The sequence below is a fragment of the Manis javanica genome, chromosome 10 (assembly GCF_040802235.1).
Source record: "Manis javanica isolate MJ-LG chromosome 10, MJ_LKY, whole genome shotgun sequence".
Taxonomy (NCBI): domain Eukaryota; kingdom Metazoa; phylum Chordata; class Mammalia; order Pholidota; family Manidae; genus Manis; species Manis javanica.
In genome coordinates, this window is record NC_133165.1 from 113,948,577 (window position 1) to 113,976,219 (window position 27,643).

General features: G+C 52.7%; 1 protein-coding gene across 3 annotated transcripts in view; it reads left to right on the forward strand.

Annotated features, from left to right (window-relative positions):
- The window catches only part of MPPED1 (metallophosphoesterase domain containing 1), a 69,363-nt gene that overhangs the window by 12,459 nt on the left and 29,261 nt on the right, over positions 1-27,643 (forward strand). For all 3 annotated transcript variants that reach the window (XM_073213994.1, XM_037006818.2, XM_073213993.1), the window contains exon 3: positions 7,901-8,082. In XM_073213994.1, coding sequence (XP_073070095.1) covers positions 7,901-8,082 — 182 coding nt within the window. The remainder of the gene's footprint in view (positions 1-7,900; positions 8,083-27,643) is intronic.

A 27,643-nucleotide genomic window follows, 5' to 3' on the forward strand; every position in this document is an offset into this window, starting at 1 on the left:
GTGACTGCCCCCCTGGGTGGGTGGGCTCCCGGACTCGGGGTGCCTCCTGGTCTTTGGGCCCAGATCGTGTTGACTGAAACGATTCTGGAATCCCAAGAACACCAAGCCCCCGAGCTGGGAGGGACGTGTGAGAAGTCGCAGAGTGACAGCCTGTGGGCCGGTTCTGGCTCAGTCCTGTTTCATTTGGCCAGGAGACTGTTGTACAAATATTTTAAAATGAGGTGATTGCACATAAAAATCCAGACTTCTGTCTTTGCTTTACAAAACCAAAAGGCCCGGCAACCGCAGGCCCACGTGTCCTGGTGGCAGCGTCGGGGGGCTGGTTTCCAGATGCACCCTCCTGGTATTTGGGTCGGCGACATTTGGTCTAATTCATGTTCCTCATTGTACAGACAGGGCGACTGAGGCCCAGAGAGGGAAGGGACTTGGCACAGGCCTCGTGGCAGACTAGGACCGTGATTGTGTGCTGGCCGTCTTCTGCCTCTCTGCTCCTCCCTTTTGTCCAGATCTCTGTGCTTCTGTTGAGCACAAGAGGACAGGGGAGGTCTGCTGCCTGTCCCCTGGGGCTGACTGGAAATGCCAGGGATGCCCCAGCAGTGAGGCCTTGGCTAGAGCAGACTTGGGACCCTGTGCTGGGAGAAGGGGGAACTTTCCCCTCCCTGGGTTTTTTAATGGTGTCCAGAGAGGAGCAGGCAGGCCAGGGTGGAGGTGGTTAGTTCCTGGCCCTGCCCCTGCTGGCTCCTTGTATTCCCAGAAGACCCTCCTTCATTGTCCCTGCCCTGCAGGGCTTACTTGGTGAGAAAGGCTCAGACAGGTGCCCCAAGCAAGTCCACCCAGCTGGTTAGCCCGGAGCTGGACTGCCCGCCTTCCACCCCAGGCTTGCTCACACTGGGACCTTTCTGCTGTGACATGTACGGAAGCATGCACCTCTGTGTCAGACATCTGAACTACTTTCAACCCTTTCGGGGTGCCCCTGTGCTGGGTCTGTGTCCCTGAAAAGCCCCCGAGGAGGGGGGGAGACCCACCACCCCAGTGACAGCACAGGGGGTCAGAACTGGGATGGGGATGCTGCAGGCCTTGGGGCCCAGACAGGCCCTCCTGACCGCCAGGCACAGGTCCCGACCTCCTCTAGGGCCATGAGCACCATCTCGAGGGAGCAGCTGTAAGGTGGGGTTCCAGCAACTGTCCCCTTGGGAAGACTGGAGAATCGCACACCTAGAAAAGCAGCCAGGGGGTTTCCAAAGCCAGGCCAGACAGAGGTTGGGGTTGGGGAGACCCTGCGTCTCCATCCTGTGTCATTCCTGCGGGGGCCTCCCTCTCTCATGAGGGGTGGGCACAGAGAGCTTACGGGTGGGGGGAGGGCTCTGTAAGGCGGGCAGCACCAGGCCTGGGGGTGAGCTCCTGCTCCCTTCCCCGCAGCCCTGGCTCTGGAACACGCTCATTTCCACCGGGGCTGTAGGGCTGGTCTTGTCGGTAGCTGCCTACTTTATTGTTTGGTAGATTTCTACTTGGGAAACTGCTGCCAATTCCCATTTTGGGGGCCTGACTGGCAGGTTTGGGCTGGATGGAAGGCCCTGGTTCTCTGGCATGCCACTTATTAGTCTCAGGGACCTTGAGGCCTGGCAGGGCTGCTGCGGGGAGGGAGGCCTTCCCTGGGCTGGTGCAGAGAAGGTGGGGTTTGGGTGTGTCTGTACCATATGCAGGGCCCTGGAACCGTAGATAATGGTCCCCTGCAGAGCTGTCATTTACAATGCCCCTGCCTGGGCCCAGCAGACACCCAGGCAGCCCCTAACCCCAGAACAGAGGGAGGGAAGCCAGAAGTCGGAGGAGAGGAGGACTGGGACCTGAGGAGGGACCCTCTGGAGAAGATGACCTCTAGGTCGAGATCCAGAGGAGGAAAAGCAGGGGGCAGCCGTTGAGAGAGGGCTGGGAAGAGGGGGCATATGCGAACTGCAGACACACTTTGCGGGGCGGAGGTGCCCCAGGCAGGAGCCGCATAGGCCCTTGCAGGCCAGTCGGTGTCCTGAGGGAGGGCAGTGCACAACCGAGTGAGAGGGGAGATCTTCATCCATGAGCAACTGTGGGTCATCTGCTCCTTTACTCATCCATTCAGGATGATAGTGAGCAGCAGTGCGGCACGCTGGTTAGAAATACGTGCGCTGAGCTAGCCCGCCTGGGTTTGAATCCCGCCATGTAGTTGTTGGGTGGCTCCTGGTGCTGCAGTTTCCCCATCTGTAAAATGCTGCTCCTAGTAATACTGAGGACAAAGTAGGTAAATCCACTGTGAGTGGGGCCAGGCAGCAAATGTTCAATATTGTCAGCAGGCACCGTGCCGGCCAGGTGCTCCACACACGGCAGTGATCAAAGACAAAACCCTGAGCTGACATTCCAGAGGTGTGACAGAGAGTTAGCACACGTCATACAAGCACATATGCAATAACATATGATACTGGTAGTGCCGAGGGCTATGGAGAAAGTGCTCAGTGACTTGTGGTCACACAGTGAGGGTGGGAAGGGCAGAATTACGTGGGCTTGCCACTCGCATCCCTTCTGGCCTGCTCTGCTGCCGCCTCCTGAGGCTGGGATTCCAGGCTATCACTGTCAGTGGGGTTCAGAGGCAACGGGGGTGGGGGTGGGGCTAGGCTCTGGGAAGAGCACGCACCCAGCCCAGGTACTGGGCTCCTTGTACAGCGCTCCCTAGTTGCCTGCTCAGGCAGCCTGGCTTTGAAGCACAACTTTGCATAAAGCTGGGGAAGCCAGAGCCGTGCAGGGGCTGGGCGGGCCGCTGCCTCCCCACTTCTTTCAGACTGCAAGCCCTGAGAGTGGGGAACGCGTGCGGGCGGCCGGGGGATGGCTGTGTGGGTTTCCATGGCGAGTCTCCACCACGGGAGAGGCGGGACGATAGACGCCACTTCCCGGCACGTGATTTATCACCGCCCTGGGCTTTGTCTCCGGGATGAGGGAGCGAGGGGGCCTTATTTAATAAATCCACAATTTATATTTAATAACAACAGTGACAGTCCAAACGTGGCCTCCGACTGAGCCGTGTGATTTATACAGTTGCCCCCGGAGACCCTGGTGGTAACGAGGCCGCCTCTGCCTGAATAATGACTCCCTGGATCTGGGCCTCTGGCTTTCGGGCCCTGAGACAGAAGACCCCTCACCCTGCGCTGGCCTGGCGAGAGCCCCTCCAGGTGCCGAGATTCCGTCCCGGGTGTGCAGGTGGACTTGTGGCCTGCTGGTCAGTGAGGAGGCAAGAACAGTGCTTGAGGGACAGGCTCACCCAGGGGGTCTGCCTTCCAGCCGCCATGGTGCAGGGGGGGTGCCAGGCACCTCCTCTCTCCAGCTTTCCAAAGGAGTCCTGTGGATGGAGACTTGAGTCACCCTATTTAAGACCGTGCAGGCACGTCCAATGTGTGGGGTCCTCGAGCAGGGTAGCAGAGCGGGGGAGTGTGTGTGCCAGGCCTGGAGGGGTCCCTTCGTGTCTTGTCCCCTGCCCTCCCCACTGTGCCAGGTTGGCGCACCGATCCCCTGCTAGGGAAGGAGGCTGAGTCTTCAGAAGGGACCTGTGGCTCCTCGCCCATCTGTGTCCTGAGGGCCATCCGGGAGGAAGTGAAAGTCAGCCCTGAGCCCAGGCAGAGGCCAAGGGGCCAGAGGAGGAGGGGACTAAACCTCGAACATTCCATTCTTCCTCCTTCCTCAGGCTTTACACTCCCACTCTGCCCTGCAAACACTGACTCATTCTTCAGATCTCAACTAGGTGTAACTTCCTCCAGGAAGCCCTCCCTGACCTCTCCCCAGATCAGGTCTCCCTCTCCCCCTCCCTCAGTCCCTTGCCTCAGCTCCAGGGGCTTAGAATCTCCCCTTTCATGGATGGCACTTGCTTCAGTGTGTGGTCATACATAATTTCCTAAGCATCTCTCTCCTCCACCAGCATAGGGCTGGTCCCTTGAACCTTGTTCCCCGCAGACATATGGGTAGAAGAGAGAAAAAGGAGCTAGTATGAAGAGGGAATGTGGCCCAGGAAGAGTGGGGGATCAAGGAGGGCCTCCTGGGGGTGGGGGCATAACCCCTGGGCTTGGAGGACCAGCAAAAGCAAAGGCCGAGAGGTGGGAAAGCAGGGCAGGCCTGGGGATCCAGGAGGGCTGCATGGCCGGGCCATCTCGGAGCCAGTGATTCCCGCAAAGAGCACCGGGCGGTTGTGTGCCATTGAGTCGGCCTGTCCCTGCCCCACCTGTGGGGCTCCGTTTCCCTAACTGTAGGATGAGAGGAGGAGGCTAGAGGCCTCGTTCTGAAACACCATGGCTCAGGCCTATCACATGGCTGGGCATGTGGCTGGAGCCTTGCTGAAGCGAGGAGCCCTCTGCGCCCCTCCCGACCCTCAGAACTCCCCATTTCTGCAGAAATAGCAATAAGAGAGGGAGGGTGGCCTCCGCCTCTGACGCCCTTGGGAGGTTTTGGCAGCAGGAACCTCCCGTGCAGGGAGCCCGGGGCCATGGGAGAGGGAGGCCAAGGCTGGGGCAGGGCATGGGCAGCAGCTGCAGGGGGTGCTCACAGCAGGGTTTCCAGCTGTGGAGGTCACCGGGGTTCTCACAATATCTCCGGGAGTGAGGGGTCTGGGGGCTGGAAGGGCCCAGGGCACCGCGAGGAGACCACCCAGCTGGGATGCCAGCCCAGGGCTGGGTGCTTGAGGCTGCATCCTTTGTCCTGCACCCTTCCTGCTCCGTGAGTCCTGTGAGGCGGTCCCTTGTCAGGCAGGGAAGAGGTGGTGACCGGTTTCAGGTCAGAGAGAGAGAGCTGTATCTTTCCTCTGGTCTGGGAGGAATGTCACTGGGAAATGACCACTTTGCTTCATTTATTCTTGGCACAAGAAGATGTTGAGGTTAGATGGCCAAATTCCTGTTGTGAGGACCGAGGTTCAAATCTATTCTTTACCCACTACTTGGGACCTTGCACATGGGACTAACTTTCCTGAGCCTCAGTTACTTAATCCATAGGACTGCTGTGAATCAGGTGCCAGAATCAGGTTTTACCATGACAAGTGCCAGAAATCCAATTTAAATTGTCTTAAGGACAAAAGAGAGTTTACTGGCCCACATAATTAGCTAGGAAACCAGGTTTGAGGCTGACTTCAGGCACAGCTGGATCTAGCGGTCAGATGATGCTGTCAGGCCCTCCCACCATCTTACATGCTTTTTCTCTGTCTTTTTCACTTTATCTGGATTCTTGTTCTTTTCCTTGCTTCCAAACACAGGCAGGGAGCTCGACAAGGTGGCCGTAAGGGTGTCCTTTCCATGGGCATATCCCTTGTGTCTAGGAGGCCCATTTAGGAGGCATTCTATAAGCATATATCCACAGATTGAATGACATGAATAGGGCCTGGAAATAGTCCAACTTGGTATGAGTTCTGGAACCAAAAACTGGTTTCCAGTTTCAGTTCCACTGGCTTTTGTAGCTGAGATCCTGGGCAAGTCAACCTTTTTCTGAGCCTCAGTTTCCTTATCTGTAAGATGGGCATCCCTGTAGCACCCTGTCCATCAGTCATCACGAGTGTGAAAGAAGCGAATGCATGTGAAGTGCTTCACTCATGACGAGCTCGGGATCCATGGGCATCACCCGTGTTGCTCCTGTTATTATTTCAAGGTGGAGCATTTGTTATAAATCCAAATAGCAGGGGACAGTGCAGGGAAACATGAGTCTTTATTTTTTTCTCACGGGATTATGAGGCTTGCATCCTCACTGAGCTCAGAGCCTCAGGGGGGAGGGAAAGAACAGAGTTAATTAAAGAGCTCGGGCCGCAGCAGCAGGCCCAGCCTGCCTAGAGCCCTCAGAGGTCGTGCTTCTTGGCTGGCTGATGGCGGACGGGAGCTGAGGTCTGCTCAGGGCTCCTCCACTAAGGGGCTCGTAGGACTAGAGCTTGTTGGAACCAGAGATGGCATCTTGCTCCGTCTCTCCCTTCTTTTTCTCTCTGACTTGGTCTTTTGTCACCTCGTGGCGTGCTCGGTGGGTGTGGGTGAAGGAATGAAGGAAAGAATGAATGATTTGACTGGCTCACTCACATTCCTGCGCCAGGCAGGATAGCCCAGTAGCGATTGGCAGCCCTTGGCCCAATGAGCTGTGTTGGGGGCCGGCAGGTGGATTCACATCTGGCCACCTGCGAGACTGTCTGTCATGGGGGGAGGCGAAGGGACCCAGAGGACCGGGGAGTGGAGGGATTTACTGGGAGGGAGATTTTAGCTTCCATACCAGCTCAGGTATCGCCTCCAGCTGGTCCCTTCTGTGGTCCCAGCCCCTCTGCTGCCCCATCACTGCCTGGCCAAATCTGTCTCCACCATCAATCTGGGTCCCCTGTCTTGGAATCAGTCCTCATTCATCCCTGTGGCCCCAGCACTGAGCTCGGAACTGGTACACGGCAGGTGGTCAGAATGCACTGTATTGAATGAATGAAAGAACGAATGAATAAATGAGTGAATGAACGAATCAATGAGTGCAGAGGGAGGAGGAATGTAGTGGTCATCTTTGGACTCACTGCCCACCCAGCTCTGACCTGCTGGGATTCTAACACGCTCCCTCCTGTGCCGTGATGGGGAGAGGCTGGCTTGGCGCTCCCCCCCAACCCCCCAGTTGTGCGGATTGAGCGTGCTAATGCTCCCTGCACATTAGCATGCTGAACCCACGTCTCTTGTAAGGTGTTAATTAAATTTCTTCGAAGTATATTGTCTGAAAAAAAAAAGGATAATTAGAAAGATGTCTTTAAAAGTATTTATGTAACTGATATGGTACCGCTTTTGGTTTGCCGCATAATTAGATTTAAACACAACTCCTCGAGCGGCATACTCATTCGGAGAGAGCTGCTCGCTGAAATGTCATTGTGCTGTTTTTAAGAATTTGGAGCCTGGCAAAATCATTCAGCTGAGGAGGTAGGCTGGTCGGGGAGCGCTGGCCCCCCAGCGAGAGCTGGGCTCGCATCCCGCCGTCTGGCCCCTTCCCTGGGACCCTGGGGCCGCTGCTCAGTGTCCTCAACGGTGAAATGAGAGGGCTAGGATGGGGTCCAGGAACCAAGAATTTACATTTGTGCAGTTTTTAAAAATTTTCTGATTGCTTTCCTGATAATGAGCGTGGTAGCTCCATTTTACAGACAAGTGAACCAAGGCTGAGCGTTTTGCTTTAAGATCACATGTCGGTTGTAGGTGGCAGAGCTGGGATTTGAAGTGTGGTCTTCTGATTCCAGGACTGCTTCCCTACACATCCCTGGAAAGCCCTTGTTCTAGGAGTGACTGGACCCCCTCATCATTTTGAAAAGTTGCTGCCTGTCTTCAGAGCCTTTATTCGCGCGCTCCTGTGCCATCTCCCCTTTCGCGTGTGGCTGTCCTTGGTTGCTGCTCTGCACAGCACGGGGGAGCCAGTCCTTTCAACTGGACCGTGGACTTCAGTCCATGCACTCTCCAAGGGTGTGAGAACTGGCTTTGGGGAGAGACAAAAATCATACTCTTCTTTTTATAAAGCACAGATAGACATACAGCACATGAACAGATACACAGCATATCTGTGGTGTCAAAATTTCATGGGAGGTGGGTGAGGAGGGAAAAAAACATCTAAAAAGGCCCTCAGGGGTGATAATGAAAGAGGGGTTAAGAGACCTGCTGTAGCCAAATGGCAGGATCGTGGAAGGGATCCCAGCAGCTGCCAGGCACCGTCACCCTCCTTTGTTACCTCCTGGGGTTCAGAGGAGAAACTGAGGCTCAGGGGAAAAGACGTTTTGCCTGCTAGTGGGTGAGAGAGTCAGGATTAGGGCCTGGGAGGGCCCGCTGGGTTCTGTTTGGGCTGGACCTGCTCTGAGTTGCTGGGCTGCCTGCCCAGATGCCTGGGGTCCCATGACTGCAGCCTTTTTTCCCCGCAGGGTGGACCCAGTGCCCCACGATGCCCCTAAGCCGCCTGGCTACACACGCTTTGTCTGCGTGTCCGACACCCACTCCAGGACGGACCCCATCCAGATGCCCTACGGCGACGTGCTGATCCACGCCGGGGACTTCACGGAGCTGGGGCTCCCGAGCGAGGTGAAGAAGTTCAATGAGTGGCTTGGTAGGTGCTGGCCTTCCTCCCTGCCCTGACCAGGCCCCTCCCCTGCCTTGTCTGCCTGCCCACCTCCTGGGAAGCTTTCCCTGACCTCTCAGACTAGGTCACACCTGGTCACTCACTGTCACACCTCGGACACCTGCCCCAGCACTTGTCTTGGCTACGACTTGCGTGTGCGTGTTTTGGCCTGGGAGCTCCACTCCCAAAGGGATTTTGCGTGTCCAGCCCTCAGTGCCTGTCATAGGTAGGTGCTTGATGGCTAACTGATGGGTGCATGAGTGAACAACTGGCAAATGAGTGAATGGCTCTCTGGGAACAGTGGTGCCTGGGCATGCACTCAGCTGGACAGATCGGTTCAGCCACCCGCCACTGAGACAGCTTCCCCAAGGTGGGGACCCGCCAGGCCTCCGGGGCCCCCAGCAGGCCAGCTGTGAGTGGAGGCAAGGGGCCCTCTCCCATGCGACAGGCGGTGGTGCACAACAATTTACAAGCACACTGCCAGGGTTTGTCTTCGGCTTTTACTTTCTCCTAAATAAACAGACACACCTGCGGCACCCCTGGGAAAAGCAGCCTGCTTGGGATCCAGAGAAATCTCATAGCCAGTGGTCTCTGCCACAGCTCCAGGGACAGATAGACGGCCCCCGGGTGGCCTGGTGTGCAGGCCTATTGTGGGTGTGGGGTCACATGGCTGGCCGGCTGGCTGCCAGATGTCCAGCTCCCCAGGGGCGTCCCGCGAGTGGTTGGCCAGGAGCTGCTGGAGCCAGGGGCCAGGAGCCAGGCGGGGTAGCTGCAGGGGAGTAGAGGCCTGGCTTTGCCAGCTGAGACAAATATTTACAAGCAAGGCCTTCCCCTCCGCTTGGCAGGCTCTGAGCGTTAAGTATTGATTTTTCAAACAGTAAGTTCTAATCAAGGGCCCCGAGGGCTGGGGTAGGCTCTGGCTCCTGCAGGGTAGGTCTGCCCCTGCAGGGTGGGTCTGCCCCAGGCTTCTTCCTAGCCCATGCCACCTGCTGGGAGGCATCCTCCCCCAGGCTGGCTTCCTATTGCCTTGCTGTGGGTCTCAAAAGATGTGAGGCTCCACGTGGCTGAGCCAAGTGTCCATGTCCCAGGCCAATTACAGGAGTCACTGTCAGCCAGGCCCCTACTGGGGGCCAGGTGCAGCGAGATAGGCCCCTTCCTGCCACTGCCTAGTTGAACTTTGGGAAGAGCTGTTTGGGGCAGATTCTGTTTTCATCTCAGTTAGTAGAGATGTCACCGCCCCCCACCCCAACCCCCTTCTCACCCTCCACTGAGGTTCTGAGGGGTGGATACTGTTTCTGATGTGACCCTGGCCCAGGATGTGCTCCCGTCAAGTGAATGACATGAACCACATGTTAGCATGAGCAGTGGGGGTGGGTGCCACCTGCTGTGGCAATGCAGGGCAAGGAGGATGCTGGCTTTGTCCCAGGCAGGGGAGGCTCCTAGGAGGAGCTGGCCTTGGGCTGGGCCGTGACCAGGTTTGTGTAGGGAAGGGAGTTGGTCCAGGCCGAGGGGACAGCTGAGGCCAAGGGGTGCCGGTTTATATTTGAGAGGAGTCATGATGTGTTATAGCCGGAAAAAGGGGGTTTGAAGAATGAGAGAGTGACAGGGCTGGGCCTGACCATAGCTTCGAAGATTTGGGGAACCAGGTGCCTGGGAGGGCCAGCACAGTGAGATGGGTATTTTGGAAATACCTTTCCCCCTACCTCTTAACAGAAGTCCAAACAATGTGCCGTGGGGACTTGGGGGCCTTCTTCCTAATTTGCGCTTGGAGTTGGTTTCATTCATTTTCCCGGGTTATAGCAAGTTGAAGTGTGAACTTACAAAGGGACCTTCCTCTGGCCAAAGGTCCCTTTCCCCAGCCTCTCTCCTTTGCTGCCTTGAAGTGTTTGCAGATGTCAGTGCTTGTCACGCAAGTGAGGAGGGGTGGGGGCTTCAGACGGAAGGAGGGGAGCCCCCCTGCCCCTTGCCTGAGCAGCAGGGGATTTGCATGGGCTTCCTAAACGTGCCCAGTGCACAAAGTGAGGGCCCCTCTGGGCGCTGGCGGTGCGGGTCCGCAAGAAGGTGGTGGTCGTGGCCGAGAGGTGCGTCATGAGGTACACGGAGCTGTGTCTGGACAGCCGGGCTTTTACAGAGGGCTGGAGTTCAGGGAGCACCAGTGTGGGCTGGGTGCTATTTGGTGCCCTTCATGTACATTATTAAACCGTTTAATTCTCCTGCCGCAGGCAGGTCCTGTTGCCACCCCCATTTTACAGGGGACAAAACAGAGGCCCAGTGAGGTGGAGTGACTTGCCCGGGTCCCACAGCTAGTAAGTGGCAGAGCTGAGAGTGGAACCCAGGCGGCTGGACTCTGAGCCAGCCTTTGGCGTCTCCTGTATTTCTCCTCTCCTGCTCTTGGTGAGACCTGCCCGACCGAGCGTGAAGGCGTGGACTGCACTGTTTGGGGCCAGACATCCTGCATCTGCGTCCTGTCGGGGGGACTCCAGGGGCCTTATTTTAAATGGGAGTGGCTGGTCCCCCCTTGCCTCTTTGGAGGTAGGTTGTTTGAGGCTCCATTGGGAGGGAGAAGCGATCAAGTTTTACAAACTGTAAAGTCCTGTGTAAATGTTATTATTGATCTCACGAACTGGTGTTTGCCACGCACTGGGGCAGAGGCAGAGGACCTGGGTCAGTCCCACAGGAGAGCAGACGGCTGACCTGGCCCACGGGAGAAGCGGTAGAGCAGCTTATATGCAAAAGGGAGTGGAGTTTCTGTGAAATGTTGATGTATGATCTCAGCTCTGTCAGCAGTTCACATACACGCACACATCCACACACACACAGAGGAGAGAATGAAGGAAACATTCATTCATCCACTCAGCATACCTCACGGAGAACCCACGTGCCCCAGGTGCTAGGGTGACTTGGGAGTGAGGGACAAGATCTCCATTCCAGTTATGGGGACACAGTGGATCCTTAGAGTCACAGAAGCAGTAAAAGGACATTAGAGTGGATGAAGCACTGGCTCAGGGGACCTGATGGCAGCTGGTGTCCATTTGTCTGGGTGGTCATGGAAGGCCTCCCTGAGGTGGTGACCTGGACAGGGCGTGAAGGGTGAGGAGGAGGCAGATGTAGGAGGAACATTCCAGGCAGAGGGCACAGCGGCTGCAAAGGTCCTGAGGCGGGAGCAGAGAGGTGTGAGTCGAGGAGTGTTCGGGAGGTGGGTGGGTGCCCGTCCACATGCACCCTGTGGCCAGGGACAGGAGTGTGGTGAAGCCTCCCCGCCCCACTGGCAGCTCTGGTCCCTCCTCCCTCTGGGCACCCAGAGCTTCCTGTCCATGCCCAGAGGCAGCCCTCACCTCAAGGCAGGGAATTAGTTGTGCCTTCATGTCTCCTGGCCTCCCCTCAACCGCCAGCCCCTGGAGGGCAGGGTAGAGCCTCAGCCTCAGTGCCAGCCAGTGCTTGGCCCAGGGAGGCCCTGGACAGATCCATGGGCTCGGGACCCACAGGAGGATAGTGGCACGCTGGTGCTCTGGGAGCTGTCACTGCGTCCCCAGCAGGGCTGTTGGGAGGGACCGTAAGCGGGCGCGTTGGGGAGGGCGGGGCTCTGATGTAGTTGAGCTGTGGCTGTTGCAACACGGAACTTGGGGAGGGTCTGGGAAGGCTTGGGTGGAGGCTGAGCCGGGGTTTCCAGGATGAGGCGAGGAGCTGGGGCCAGCAGGTGCTCTGGACCCCACCCAGGGGGCCAGGTGTTCCAGGTGGGCATGTGGCCCCACCTGCCACCCCATGGAGAGCAGAGGTGCCGAGGGCAGGAGGAGAGGCTGGGGGCCCAGCAGCCCACCTCCCAGTAAGCAGCTGACCCTGGAGGCCCCCAGCCTGCATCCCCCCAAGGCAAGGACGCCAGGCTGCTGGCTCTGAGTGACAGCCACATCCTTGAGAACTGTCCACTCCTGAGCTGGGATCTGCAAGATGCCATCAAGCCGGCTGGCTGGGAGTGGCAGGGGCCAGGCCGGCCTCCCACCCCATGCCGAGGGCCTCCGCAGCCCTTGCTGCCACCCCAGCTCCCCTGCACGGCCCTCAGGGGGCTGGCCTGGAGGCCCCGGGCAGGCCTGCTCTCGCCAGGCTCTCTGCTGCCTGGACGCCGGCCCCTCTGACCTGGGCTTGCCTCCCCAGTCTCCAGGCCGCCCCCTCGCGCTCTTCTTTAGCTTCTCCGCTCCAGGCTTTCTCCTGCCAGGGCCAACCTGGAGTCTCTCAGCCACCTTCTTTCCAGACAATAATCACTCACAGACCCCAATTCTTGCTCCCACCCAAACCTGCAGATGTCTGAGATCCAGTGGGATTCAGGTCTCTCGGCCTCCTCCTGGCTGTCCACCAGGATTTCAGACTTGTTTTGCCCCGCACCTCTGACCCATCCCCATAGGCCCTGCAGCCCTCCATGTGGCTCTCCCAGCCACAGCTGCCGTTTGTTGTTGTTCTGACCCCACTGTTGTCTGTCCTGCTCAATTATCCCCTCCACTCACTTGTACCACCTGCCCAGCTGCTGTGGCACCCAAGGGGGCCCACCTACCAGGCTCCCATTCCTCCTGCAGGATCCCAGGAGCCTCTCGAGGGTCTAGACATGGTCCTCAGTCCACGGAGGGTGGCCGGTGTTTGTGGAGTAGACGTGGGGAGGTCTCTAAGGCACATGATGAGCCAGTTAATTAAGTGGTACCACCCTGCAGAATCGGGCAGGGGAGGCAGATGAGGGCCCAGTAATGGAGTATTTAGAAGTTATAATTAACTTTTTACTGGCGCCCTAGCATAAAACGATATGTAAGACAATATAAGAGGGGTCCAAGGATTTAGTTAAATAGAGCTAGGTCTTTTGCAAGTAAACCCTTAATTAAAATCTGTGAGGGAGGCAGGGAGAGAAAGGGGAATGGCGGGATCATTCCCAGGCGGTTTCTTTGATTCACGTCTCGTTTGCCACAGTGCGGAGGGCCGGGGGCCGTGGGGTCCAGCGGCAGAGCCAGGCTGCACACCGTGCTTTTGCTGTTGGAGATGCAACTCAGGAGCGTGCGGAACGGGCTACAGGGGCAGGTGGGGGCTCAGAAAGGAGTGGCGGCTTCGCCCTCCCCATGTGGGAAGCAGGGGGCTGCTCCCAGGCCCAGAAGTGGTGGTCATTTGTGAGAAACGATGGCGTTCAGATGCGGCTGGGGGCTGATTACCCCCTCAGCCCTTTTTCTTTCTGAAGGCAGCCATGTCCTGAGTTCAAATGTAGCCATTCCCTTCTTGCCTTCCCCTGGGGGAGGGGACCTCTCTCAGCTCCCCACGGCTCTGTCCCCTGCAGCTGCGGCAAGCCCCTGCCTTTGTCTTACTTCTTTTATTTTTTGAGGTCTGTCCTTCCCGCCTCCTCTCATCGAACATTTCTTACCTGGGTGCAGGTAGGCTTGCCACACACGGCCCACCACCTCTCTCTCATTTTCTTTGTTTTACATTCAGTATTTGCCACGTGGCCATTCTTCTGACAGTTGCTATGCAATGTGCCACAGTGGGCATTCCACGTTTTATGTGCCAGGCCCTGGAGACAGTACTGAGGGGCCCTCTGGTGTAGGGCCCCCAGGCTTGTCGCCGGTCCGTGAAGGACCGCTCTGGGGCCCACCCAGGTGTGGAGCAGGATGCCGCTGGGTTTCCCCAGGCATGGCTGTCTCGCTGTCCCAGGAGGCAGAGCCACTCCGTGGGCAGCATGGCGGTGGGACGGAGTTCTTTGGGAATGGCCATGGTAGCAGGGGTGAGGAAGGTGTAGAGCTCAGGCTGGGTGGGCAGGTCTGGTCTGCTGGGCTCACCGCCCCCTGACCCCCACCATGGTCGGCACTCAGTGCAGGGGCAGAGCTCTGACGCTGGGGGTTCCTGGGGCCACTTGTGGCTCTGTCCCCACACCCTTGCCAGGTGACCTCGCTTCTCCTCTGCTGAGCACCCACATCCGAAAGATGCGACTCTTGGATGTGTGCTGACTAAGCCCCGTCTTAGCACTCCTGCTGGGCCAACCAGGGAGGTAGCCCCCGACTGCCCATTCACTCTCCTCCTGGCCTCTGAGGCCTGGTGTGGGCTAGGTGGGGGTCTGCCTCCTCTGCTGGGCTGACTGCAGGAGGACAGGGAGGGGTCCACACTCACTCCCACAACACATGTCTTGGGGGGCTGCCCATTCACTGGCTTGATGTTGGAGGTTCAGGGAAGACCAGCACAGGTGAGGACCCTGCCCAAGAGGCCCCAAGACAAACGCAGAGAGGGGTGGTGAATATCCGGTGAAGTATGTAGGCAAGATCATTTCCTGTGTTTGGGTTGGCAATCAGTTCAGAGAACAGGGCGAGGGGGTAGTGACTGGGGCAAGGGCTTTCCTGACATTGGGTGGCCTGGAAATTACCCCCCGAGGGGTCCTGAGATGAAGAGGGCCAAATTGTCTGGGTGCAGCTGGAGGCCAGCAGGATCGAGCCCCATGATCGCGGAGGCAAGGGTGGAGGCCTGGAGGGCGTGGATTTTATTCCAAGTGTTAAAGAGGCCACTGGAGGTGTGGGCAGCGAAGGGACGTGGTCTGACTGAGAGTTTTGAGAGACCCCCTTTGGATGCTGGGTGGAGCATGGCTGCTGCAACCAGGGAGGATGCTGGGGCACTGGGAGAGGCTGGCACAGGTGTCTGGGAAAGGTGAGGGGAGCTGGACTGGGTCTGGAGGTGGCTTGGGGGGCAGAGCGATCTCAGCTTAGTTCGGAGGTGAGATGGTCAGGATTTGCTGACTGGAGGCACAGGGTGAAGGATGAGTGCAGGGCTACCCTGCTACCCATGGAACCCAGCTGGCCTGGCATGGGTGGGCATTCAAGTATTTGTTAAAGAGAAGAGAAAAGAAAAATTTTAAGATGTGGTCACTTTAATCAAAATGTCCAACCAGCACTTTTTTTTTTTTTTTTTAAGATCTTACAATGAGTATCACTGACTGTGCTGTCCCCTGACATGGATTCTGGTTCATTCGCTCCTCAGTTAGATACAATGGCCTGACTCAGACATTTTCAGGAACTTGCTGTTAATCTTGCAGATTCAAAACTGAATATTTAATACAAATTTTTTTTTGACTCAGGGCCTCATATTTCCGGCCCTGTTCCCTCGGAAGCTGGTTGGTGTCTGGGGACTTTGGTCGTGTGTAGTCACAGATGCCAGCGTGGCTGATAAACAAGTGGTTGCCCAGGACGTGAGACTGATGCTCAGATAAAAAACAAATGGGTGAATAGAGCAGCAGAGGTTGGGTATTCATTGAAGAAATTAATTTTCTATATTTCTCATAAAAAAATTCTCACAAAGCCAAAGTGTGTTTGAAGGGCTAAAAAGAAGAATATTCACTTCTAATAAAGATGAAAAATCTAGAATTCTAAGTTGTCGTCAAGCGATTTCGGCCAGCCATAATTACAGTATTTTCATGTTAATGCATAAACCCCTTGAAAGGTGTGCTTAAGTGCTAATTATCTATTTACAGCAGAATGGCTTTGGAAATGAAATGAGACCCACTGGTATGTGTGTGTGTGTGTGTGTGTGTGTGTATTTCAAGCATGTTTAACAGTGTTTTTTTTTTAATAGACCATCATCCTAAAAATCTCTGCCTTAAATTAAAAACAAAAGACATTTTTTAATGTGTAAACAAGGTAGATGCATTTCTCTGAAAGGTCTGGACTCTCTGAAAGCTCTTCCTTGTTCATTTTGTGTATTTTGTTCCTTGTCTGGACTTTTTGCTTGCTTACTTATATTTCATCTTGTGCCAAAGGATTCGAGATGGTTTATAAAAACAATAAGAGTAGTAGAATGTTAGAGTATCGATGATAAATTAAAAGCCGAGATTTTAAAAAAAGAGAAATCGTTGCAGCTCAGGGGGAGGGCCTAGCATATCAGCATTCAGGGCTGCATGGGTTGAGCTTTCTGGGTGCCAAAGTGAAAAGGGGGATGCATTCCGCACGTGGCTCTGTTTTGGAGGAGGAAATGTGCCGGCCCTCTGATTGGTCCACCCCCTGCAGCATGTTGGATGTCCATTTCATTCAGCTGTATCTTGAGGACCAGACTTGTGCCCCCATCATTTGTGTGTAGAAGAACCTTGGTAAAGATTTTTGTATTTGAATAATAACAATGACTATTTGTTTAGTGTTTCCCAGTTATGTAAAACATGTCCATTTCTGTCATTCATTTTGTGCTTTCTCACCTCCTGCCCGCCTTCTTTTGCACTGATTGAAGTTTCTTTTTTCCTCTCTACTGGCTTGGAAATTCTACATTCTTTTTTGATTTGTTTAGTGATTACTCATAAATTTTTAATAAGCATATCTGATTTAACTCAGTCCAAAATTAATCTACATCTCCCTTCTTCCCTGAAGATCTCTGGAATGCACCCACCCTGTCCTCTCTTCCATACCTTTGCTGTCTGGTGTCTCACTTCTGACTTGTTGACAGCCCTGCCCTGAAGTTCTCACCATTATCATTATTGTTATCATTTGCTTACCAGGTTGCCCTTGGTTATTTACTTAACAGACGTTTGCGGAGCACTTGTTATATGCTGGGCATGATTCTGGGCACTGGGGATGTGGTGGTGAACAAACAGAACGCAGCCATGGATGCATAGAGCTACCGTGTGTCAAGGGAATCAGGACAAGGGGACAAGGTGGGATCCTCTGATGAGGTGACATTTGAGCAAAGACCTGAATGGAGGGAGCCAGCCACACTCATGTCAGAGGAGGTGTTCTGGGCAGAAGCAGCCGCTGAGAGTCAGGAGTATTGGTGGCACATTCGAGAACTAGCAAGGAGGCACACGGAGAGCCTGAGGGGCGTGTGGGAGAAGCAGCGGCTGGATGGGGGACAGGGACCAAGTAGTGAAGGAAGGTCAGGTGGCTTCTTGTAGGAACGGCACTTGAGAGGGACCTTGGCATTCGGCAGTGTTTGGGCAAGTGAAGTGGGTGCAGGCCTTCCACCTCAAAGGGGCAGGGGAAACAAGGGCCTGAGGCTGGAGCTCCTACTTGCCATTGATTTGCAGTCATTCATTCATTCAACAAACATTTATTGAACACCTTCCTTGTTCTAGACCCTGTGCTAGATGCTGAGGAAAACAAGCGAGACTCCTACCTACTCCAGACACACACAGACAAGAAAATGCAAAGACACGATGGAGATGGTGCGGTGGTGGCCCGTGACCAAGTTAGATCCGTCCAGGTTTAACTCCCAGCTTACTTGCCTCCCAGGTGTGAGACCAATGGCAGGTGACTTACCTGCCTGGGGGCTCAGGTTCCTCATCCGAACAATGGAGGATGGTGTCGCCTTCCTCCCAAGCTGGCGGTTGTGTGGAGGAGAGATGAGGGGTTAGAAAACGACCCCGTGATCCTTCCTCTTTGCCCTGAGGGGCATCTTCACTTGTTAGTGTTCAGTCAAGGCTGTGGGACAGTCGAAGCGGATTGTTGGTTGCTAGAGAAACAGCTGGTTGGTCATCCAAGAGTTGGGGAAGCAAGATTTTCTTACTGGTATATGGTTCTTTCCTTTTCTTCTCACATGGGAAGATGTGTTCAGATAGGAAATAAGCCTGTGGATTTTTTAAAATGTCATTTTCATGCAGAACTTCATTCCAAAACAGGAATAGTCAACAGCCAGAAAATCCCGGCTAGCACAGAATTGAAATATTCTGCCCCCGTGTGCACACACACTTCGGAAATGTCTGGAAGATCCCACTGTTTCCCTGTACACACTGCCTTCCTCCGCTGGCCTCCTGTGCCTGACTCAGCGTAGATTTTGTCAGAAGCTCTGTGTCTAGTTTGGTTTGAAGATTGTGATCACCACTTATGGGGCAGAAACTGCCCTGTCTTACTGTCTTTGTCATTGTCACAGAGCTGCCCCTGCCCGTGGAGTGTCTTCCCACCTGGTTTCTCACTTGATGCTCACAGCCAGCCCTTCTCAGGCTTCAGGTGCAGATGACTCCCCTTCTACTAGCAAATCCCTCCTTTCCAAGACTGTTTAGGTACTTGTGGTCAGGAGTAACACTTTATAGCGTCAGGGCCAACTAAATAAAGTCATGTTTAAGTTGCCTGTGGTATATGAGAACTTGTCCAACATCCTACATTTCATATGCAAGAAACATGTTTTGCTATGAAGTCTTGTTTCCAGGTTGCATGGGAGCTTAGCAACAATAATGACTTCCTCTGGGTGGTGCTTTACAGTTTAAAGGTGCTTTCACGTTGTTCGCTCACTTCTCCTTCACAACAAGTAGCCTAGGTGCTGAGTAAGGTTGTCCCCACTTTACAAATGAGGAGACTGAGACCCAGGGCAGGCACATGGTTTCCTGGACATCCCCTGGGTCCTGGCTGTCAGATGTCTTCCCAGAGATGCCTTCCCTGAACTGATCCTCTCACCCCGCTGACCCTCCCTGTCCAGCTCACTGGCTTTATTTTTCCATACCCATTATCCCCACCTGACCTGGTACTTAATTGTTGATTCTTTTAGTGCCCACATCTCATGAAGGTCCGTTTCTTGAAGGCAGGGATCTTGTCTGTCCTGTGCACCTCTGTATCTTCAGAACCATGGACAGCACCCAGTAGGCGACCCAAACAGTCACATTCTTACAGGACACAAGAGCCAGCGGACAGGATGCAGCCTTTGGAGCAGGCAGGGCCCAGCCCCAGCCCTGCCTGGTCACATGCCTGCTGGGCAGCCTTAAGACAGTCATTACTCTCTTGTGCCTCAGTGTATTCATGCACAAAGTGGGGGCAACATGCTTTCTTTGTAGGGCTGCTGGGAGGGTCGAATAAGACCGCAGTTGGGATCTGCCTAAGCACGTGGGTCTGGAGAGACTCCTCAGGTTTGGATCTTGTCTCCATCTGGCCTTCGGCATGTTGTGTCCTCTCTCCAAGCCTCAGTTTTCTCATCTGTTAAAGAGGGCTGATATCAGGAGGGCTCAAAGAGGCGGGGGTGGTCTGAGGCCAGCACAGGGCCTGGCATGGGATAAACACATAATAAATGCAGCTACTGGTTTTTTTGCAGATAATTGATGAAAGCACCTTTGTGATGATGCCCAGCACAAAGGAGATGCTCAGTGGATGGTAGCTTTAATTACTATTGTTAATATCACCCAAGGATGCTTGCCTTAAAAAAAAAAATCAGGTATTTCAAAGTTAGGATTTAGTTCTTTGAAATTTGTTTTAAAGAAAAGCAGAATTTTTAAAAACATATAGGTTTGTTTCTTTGATTTCTCTTAAGAAGAAGAAGAATTTTCACACCTTTCTGAGTGTGCATGATGCAAATGAAGATCTCAGAGCTTGCAGAAGGCCGACTGGAGCTAATTCTGGGCTGGTTTGACAGCCACGACAGTGAAGGGGAAGCATCGAGTCGACAAAGTGGGGCTTTCTTTGGTAATGCCCCAACCTCTCAAAATAGTCACTTTTGAGACTAACATTTGTCATTCTGGTGTTCAGAAGTTCTTGGTTATCGATCCAACCATGTCCCTTCCCCCTTAACACTCTTCCTTGGTTTCCTGCTGTGTCCTGGGTGAGGTCCAGGCCTTTGGCTGCCAGTCAGGACTGCTCCGGGTGACTCTCACTGTCCCTCCCAGGCACGCCTCCCTGCCCCCTGGCCTACCCCGGGCTTCTAGGTGTTGCCACGTACCTGGCTGGTGGAGCTGCCCACCTTTCGTGCTTTTGCTCGTGCTGGCTACCCTCCCCTGCCTGGTCTGCCTGGGGACCTGCTGTTCACCTGTGTCACCTGTTTCTAGATCAACTCTTCTTATCCGCCCTTTATTTTCAGAGCCTCTCTGGTGCTCTTGGCCAGGGAAAGGAAAAGCCACTGTTGTTTGTGGTTCTCTATGACTGGGCACCACCCCCACTACAGATCCCGAATTGCTGTGTGTGTCTTTGTGACACTAGATGGCAGGAGAAGGGGCTATGTCAGGACCTCTCTGTCCTCAGCTCCCAGATCAAGCCCAGTACTTATTAGGGCCAAGGAAAAGGACTGTGGAATAAGGGGGTGAATAAACAGTGGTGGCAAGATGACTTTAATATATCATCATCCAAAAATGTTTACCTAGCTTTAAAGGTCTTGGTTTTATGAAGGAATATTTAAAAATAGATACCTTCAGTGTCATTTTCAAATACTTATTTCAGTTGCTCTGCCAAGAACATTGCTCTGGGCCATTTGCCCCCTTTAAGTGGTTGTCTGTAGCCAGGAGGCACCCATGAAACCTTTTGGAAAAATGTTCACTTTGTTCAGATACATGGGCCTGTAGCCATGCCTTCCGTACAGGGCCCGCAAGCCCTCGGGGCAGCTGGGAGTTTTCTGGTAGGGTGGAAGCAGGCATAGCCTTCCCACCCCGAAGCTTCTCAGTTAGGACTTTTTGATGAAGGGTGGAAAGGGGGCCAAGACCCTAGTTGGCCTCTTAGACTCTTTCCACCTCTAAGCCTCGATGACATTTAAAATTCTAGAGTTGTTTGCTTCCAAGATTAGAATGACTGGCCTCAGGAGTTCTGGGATTCTAAAGACGGCATTTCCAGGCTCAAGAATGTCAAGAACCTGCAGTTCTGTCTGCTCACAATTCTACATTGTGTGGGATTCAACGTCCTTCATTTTCTTTTTCTAAGACTCTTTTATAATTTAAAGTGTGCTTCCATATACATACATTTGTCACTTTGACCTTTGCTAAGTGCACACTTCAGGGCCTTAAGTACACTCACGTCGCTGTGTGACCACCACCACTATCCAGCTCCAGGTCTCTTCCTCTAGCAAAACTGAAATCCGTACCTATTAAACGATGACTCCCTATTTCCCCTCCCCCAGCGCCTGGCGAACCACCATTCTACTTGCTGTCTCTGCATTTGATTCGCTACTTCCTGAAAGTAGAATCATATGGTATTTATCTTTTTGTGGTTGGCCTACTTCACTGGGCATAACATCCTCGAGTGTCATTGAAGTTGCAGCATGTGTCAGAATTTCCTTCTTTTTGGTGGCTGAGCAATATTTCACTGTATGGGTACAGCACATACATTGACAGACACTCATCCCATTGTACGGTTATCCATTCATCTGTCAATGGACACTTGATTTACTTCCACCTTTTGGCTATTTTGAGTAATGCCGCTATGGACATGGGTATATACATACCGGTGTGAATCCCTGCTTTCAGCTCCTCAGGGGTATATTCCTAGAAGGGAATTGCTAAATCACATGCCAGTTCTATTTTTAATTTTTTTGAGGAACCACCGAACTGCTTTCCACAGTGGCTGTTACATTTTACAGTCCCACCAACAAGGCACAAGGTTTCTTTTGCATTTTTCTCCACATCCTCACCAGCACCAGTTTTCCGAGTTTTTTGTAGCAGCCACCCTAATGGGTATGAGGTGGCACTCACTGTGTTTTGATTTGCATTTCCCTAAAGATCAGCGATGATGAACAGCCTTAAATGTGCTCATAGCCCACTCACATATCTTACTTGGAGAAATGACGATTCAAGTCCATTGCCCATTTTTAAATTGGGTTGTTTTTTGTTGTTGTTGAGTTGCAGAGCTCTTTATATATTCTGGCTATCAACCCCTTATCAGAAATGCAATTTGCAAATATGTTTTCCCATTCATGGGTTGCCTTTTCATTTTGTTGCTGGTGTTCTTTGATGTACAGAAGTTTTAAATTTTGATGTTTTTTTTCTTCTGGTGCCTGTGCTTTTGGTGTCATATCAAAGAAGTCATTGCCAAATCCAGTGTCACAAAGATTTTCTCCCTGTGTTTTCTTTTCAGAGTTTTTTTTTTCATTTTTTTCAGAAAACTTTGCTTTTAAGAGTTTTATAACTCTAGCTCTTACCTTTAGGACTTTGTTCCATTTTGAGTTAATTTTGTATATGGTGTCAGGTAAGGGTCTAGCTTCACTCTTTTGCATGTGGGTATCCAGTTTTCCCAACACCATTGTTAAAAAAACTATCCTTTCCCCATTGAATGGTCCTGGCATGTTTGTCAAAATTCATTTGACTGTATATGTGAAGGTTTATTTCTGGGCTCTCTTCCATTGACCTATATGTCTGTCTTTATGCCTGTACCATTCAGCTTTAATTACTACAGCTTTTTAGTCAATTTTGAAATTGACTTGAGATTCCATATGAATTTTAGGATGGATTTTCTATTTCTGCAAGAAAGATCATTAGGATTTTGGTAGGGGTTGCATTGAATCTGTAGACTGCTTTGGGTACTGTTGATATCTTAACAGTATGAAGCCTTCCAAACCAGGAACGTGGGGTGCCTTTCCATTTATTGGTGTCCTCTTAAATCTCTTTAGCAAACATTTTGTAGTTTTTAAATCTTTCAGCTCCTTGGTTAAATTTATTCCTAAGTATTTTTGATGCTATTGCAAATGGAATTGTTTCCCTTTTTGGATTGATTACTGTTAGTGTCTAGATTTTTTTGCACAAAAAAGTGCAGTTGATTTTTGTGTGTGTTGTTTTTGTGCGCACCTTTGCTGAGTTTTTTCAATTTGTTCTAACATCTAAACTTCTCTTAAAAGTGTTCTTTAAAGTCTGTTTACAGTGGACACAAGATCTTCTCCAAAGTGTTATGTTGTTTAAAATAAAGTCACTCACAAAAGGGGACACTTTGTAAGGACTCAACCATATGGCAAGAGTCTTTTTTTCTTTTCTTTCTTTCTTTTTGAGTAGTGTTTAATGCAAACACTCTGGCATATGTAATGGTCTTGGTGGTGGTGACAGAGGGCGAAATCATGGCCTTCAGTGACAGATGGATCTAGGTTCAGATTCCCACTGCTCTGCTTACCAACTGTGGTTATTTAACCTCACTGAGCCCCAGTTTCTTCATCTGCCAAGCATACTGTCATTTTGTGGGACTGTTGTAAGGGGTAGAAATAGGTCATGAGGGAGCGTGGCTCAGACTTCCCGCAGGTGGTACCTGTGATGTCATCAATGGCTGCCTGACCTGCCCAGATGAGTAGCTGCTTAGTTGAATCACCTGCCTTTAAGCCTGCTTGCCAGCATAATCCCAGCACTTAACCCGCAGAATCTCAGAGGAATCAACCAGTTTACGTTTTCTGTCTGTTCTTTCAATAGCCTTAACTGTGACCTGGTTAGATGTGCTTCTAGGTTTTCAGCAATAGGCAGAGCAAGTGAGAGGTTATATATGTATACAGACCCCCACAGGAAGTCACAATGTGCTGCGAGCTTATGGTAAAGTCAGCAGGCCCCTCTCCAGGCTCCTTGTAAGTCCTGTTTTTCCTAAAGTAGTTAATGCTGTGTTTGCTTGTTTTTCTGTGTGCTCACTGTGGTCCATGCCTGTCTCCTGCCGAGTTTTCAGTGCCTCTCAGCAGTGCGGTGAGCCGTGCTGGGACATCTGTTGGCTCATTTCCCTCATGTTTCTCGAGCCACCGACCTGCTCTGTTCTGGACCGGTTGACCCCCAAGCCTTCAACCACCATCTTCTCCCTTTGCGTTTTTTTCTGGCTTGGAGCCCCTGATTCTGGGATCCCATGACTTTGATTTTCTTGATTTTCCCCCTCATTTTGGTGGAACATGCCCCCTAGTAGCTTTCTGAGAAACAATGCACTGGAGATAGATGTTTGGCAAAGTGTCAGGTCAGACAGTCTTTATTCTGTCCTCAGTCTTCACTGACAGTTTGCCTGGCAGGCGCAGAACTCTGGGTGGCAAATCATTTCCCCACAGAATTTGGAAGGCATTGCTCCATTTTCTTTTAGCTTCCAGTGTCGCTGTTGAAAATTCCATTACTGTTCAGCTGCCCAATCGCTGGCACACGACTGGTTCTCCTGTGGGGGTGTGCCTGGCGATGGGGGGCGGGGGGCTCTTTTTTCGCTCCTTCTGGGCACTCAGGCAACTCTTTTAATGGAGCGCATCTCGTCCTTTATTCCTGGGACATTTTCTCATATTGCATTTTTCAAAATCTCCCTCTCCCCTTTTTTCTCTGATTTCTCTTCCTATAACACACTCGGGCCTCTGAATTTTGTCTTTTCTAGCTTGATACTCACTTCATTGTCTTTTGGTTTTGGTCTCTGGGAGATTTTTTTCAACTTTATCTTTCTATTCTTTAACCAAATTTTAAAATTTCTGCCATGATTTTATTTCTTTTGTTAAGAGCATATTGCTAGAATTCCATGGGTGCGATGTCTCCTATTGTCTCACCAAGGGCATTATTATTTTTAATTTCTTTTCCCCTGTGTCAGTCCCATTCCTCCCATTAGCTTCCAAGCCTGGCTTCCAGAATTTGAGGGCTGAGTGGGAAGGGGCCTGGAGCCCCCAGATCACTATGTGCTTTCCTCCTTTTTTTCATCCCCCAGCCTCACTGCCCACCCTCCCTTGTGACTAAATTCCCCTTCTCCTGGGGAGATTGGAGGTGAAGGAACTGGTAGCTGAATGCATGCAGCGGTGCAGGGACCTGGGCCTACCTGCTCCTATGGGCTCTAGGTCAGACCTTGCACTGGGCCTGCATCCCTGATCCCTGGTCGCAGCTCAGTCTGTGGCTCCACCCCTCCCTTGGCCCCCTTCCAGAACCTTCAGTTTTCTCTGCTCAGCTAAGCAAGTCCACTTGTAACTGTCTGACTTCCAAACCTCTGTCCTAGCAGGGTTGTACCTTTTAGATTACTTTACTGTCGATTTCATGGGGTGTCAGCAATAAGCAGACAAACGCAGGCTTTTGAAATGCCCATCCTGTGTAAGTGCCCTTTTGACCACTCCTCTGACCCTGTTAGCACCCTTCTGGGAGCCCCACCCTGGCACCACTTACACACCTGCCTGGAGGGTCTCAGAAAGCTGAAAGGGCTGTCAGAGGTCAGGACCTCCGAAACACCTCCTTCTGGAACAGATGGGAGCCTGAGGCCCGAGGAGGGGAACGGAAGGCCTCACCCGAGGCAGTAGCAGAGCTGAGGCTGAACTGGGCCTCCTGACCTCCAGCCCAGGGTGCTTCCCATCACTGTGTGGTGCCAGATCTAAGCCCTGGTCTTGGTGCTCCTGGGCTCTTGATGCCTGCTGAGTGAAGCCACAACTTTTGGAGGCTGTGCCCTGACAGGCTGCTCTCTGTCTTAATGATGACTGGTCCCACCCGTGGTGATTAAATTAGCCTTCTGGAACATGCTGGGGCGGACTGCGTGGGAGACCTTTGGTGAGTCCGCCCCTCTGACACCTGTCATCTGGCCTGGATGGATGACAGTACCTCGTGAATTCAGTGAATATGGATGAGCACCTACCTGGGCACAGAAGAGGAACCAGGCAGGTCCACGCTGTGAAGGAGTGCCCAGGCTGGGCTGGACTAGAGCCCCAAGCGTGTGTGAGAGGGTGTTCACGGAAGGCATCTTGGAGGAGGCAGCCCTTGGGCAGACCGATGAAGGGTGAGTTAAGTTGGAATTGACTCAGAAAGAAGGGCAGGGAGTCTCAGGGGGACAGAACAGCAAGAGCAAAGGTCAGGAGGTCTCCAGCAGCCCTGGAGGGCGATGGGAGGGGGGACCCCTGTGGTTGTGGTGTGAGGAGGTCAGAGCACCAACAAGGCCTGGCCTGGAGGGGGCGCCGTAGCCTCAGGTTCTGAACGCAGGTTGCATCCCAGGTTACGGGCCTGGTGGCCTCAGGAGGGACACCTGGGGTCTTGTGGCTGCTCTTTGGGCATGTGTGTTCTGCCAGGCTGTGACTTCTGCGAAGTTCCCGAGAAATCTTTCTGGCTGCAGCAGCCTTATTTTTTGGAGGAAAAACGCAGAAACTTTAAGGTTGTCCCTTTCATCCTAAAGTCACATGTTCTCTGTAGAAGCAACCCAAACACGCATTTAAATATGATTAGGACGGAATATTCCTGTTTTTAAAACATTTCCCAGGAAAAACAAATGTTTGAAAGTTAAACATTTTGGCTATTAGGAAGGAACAGAAGAAAAATTGCATTTGCCTTTTAAACATGGGCATCAGTGTTGAGTTGTGAATCCAGAACCCTCCCTGGCAGGACCCATGGACCAAGTGAGGCTGCCGCTCGGGGTGCGTCTCCACACTCAGGCCCTGGGCCGGCCGACCTCAGTGAGCGGCTGTGTGGCCCCAGGCAGGTGACCCGACCTTCCCGGGCCTCTTTCCTCCCCCATCTTCCCAGCTGGCGTTCCGGACTGCCTAGCGGAACACAGTGCTTAATGCTCTCACAGGCCCCTGCGTGAGGCGGTGAGGATGGCTGACAGCCAGCTTGTCTCAACAGGCCTTGAATGTTCTGTGTTCTGGTGCTTTGACATCTGGGGGCCTTGCTGACCTGGAGGAACCACCCCTACTGGGGTTAACCTACTCTAGGCCTGGTAAGGGAGCCCTTTGAGTGCACCTTTCACGGGCAGAACACACACAGTCCAAGCTGGTCTCCAAGCACCCAGCCACCCCCCTCGTCTGCTCTCACCTTCAGGGCCACGATCCCCCCCAGACAGCCAGGGACAGCCCCTAGGCCCCCGAGCCGGCCTAAGTCATTCAGGCTGCCCAGTCCGAAACCTGCTGACCCTGCCACCCTTTTTTCTTGGAAACCACAGAAAGGCTTCTGCCCAGGTCTCCCCGCCCTCCCTCTGCCTCCTGACCTCCCCACTTCCGCACGGGGCCTCCTGTGGCTCCCGTGCCTTCTATTCTTAGAAATCCTTGAGTGCAGACCTTCTTCTTCATGGCAGTCATTTCTGTGTCTGCGTGTCTTGCCATACCTGCTTAAAACAAATCCTAGTATCCAGAGAAGGCAGAAACCTAGTGCGATCTTTGCAGAACCCCTAAGCTTTCTTGTTTTTCAGATGAGGACACCGAGGCTCCGAGAAGTGAAGGTTTTTCTCTCCAGGCCAGAGAGCTCACAGGAGCTAGAAATGGGATTCAGCCCTCCTGGGTTCCACGGTGTGCACCCAGCCATTCTGCACACTGCCTCTCACCTGGGGTGTCTGGAAGCATGGAATGTAAATTGCTTATCAGAGCACCTAGCACAGGGGGATGCTTAGAGAAAGGGCAGCAAACCCAGAATCTGTAGACACAGTCCATGCATGTGTTTCTGTAACTCACAGCTCAGCTCTTCAGACTTGTCTTCCCTATTCAGTCTACGCACAGAATTCCGTTTCTCTTTGCATCGCCTGCCTGTGTGGCTGTGTGATTCCATCACTGGTATTTACGTACCTGAGCTGCATCGAGACTGAGCGGTAGCTTGAAGCTGAGCCGCGGAGCCTGCTTCATCCCAATGTTATTCTAGACTGTGCGCCATACCCAGAAGTCTGCTAATGTGAGTCTCCCAGACATCGGCAAGTGTTTAAACACAGAACTGTCAAAGACGTACTAAAAATGCAATCAGAGATCGCTCTGCCGTCTCTTTATTCCATCCCCCTCTGCTGTGTTCTGCAAGATGGGAATGGGCGGAAGAGGCTGTAAGTGGGCATTTTCCTGATTGTCACTGCATTTTGAGAACACTAAAACTCCGCCGGGCTCGATACGCCGCTCTGGGAATGGCATAGATTACGGAGAAGCTTGCACATATCTTGTTGAATTTAACAGATTATACAGTTTGGAGGCAGCACTTTCTGTTAAATGGGATGGGTAAGTGTTAGTGATAAAGAATTGTAAC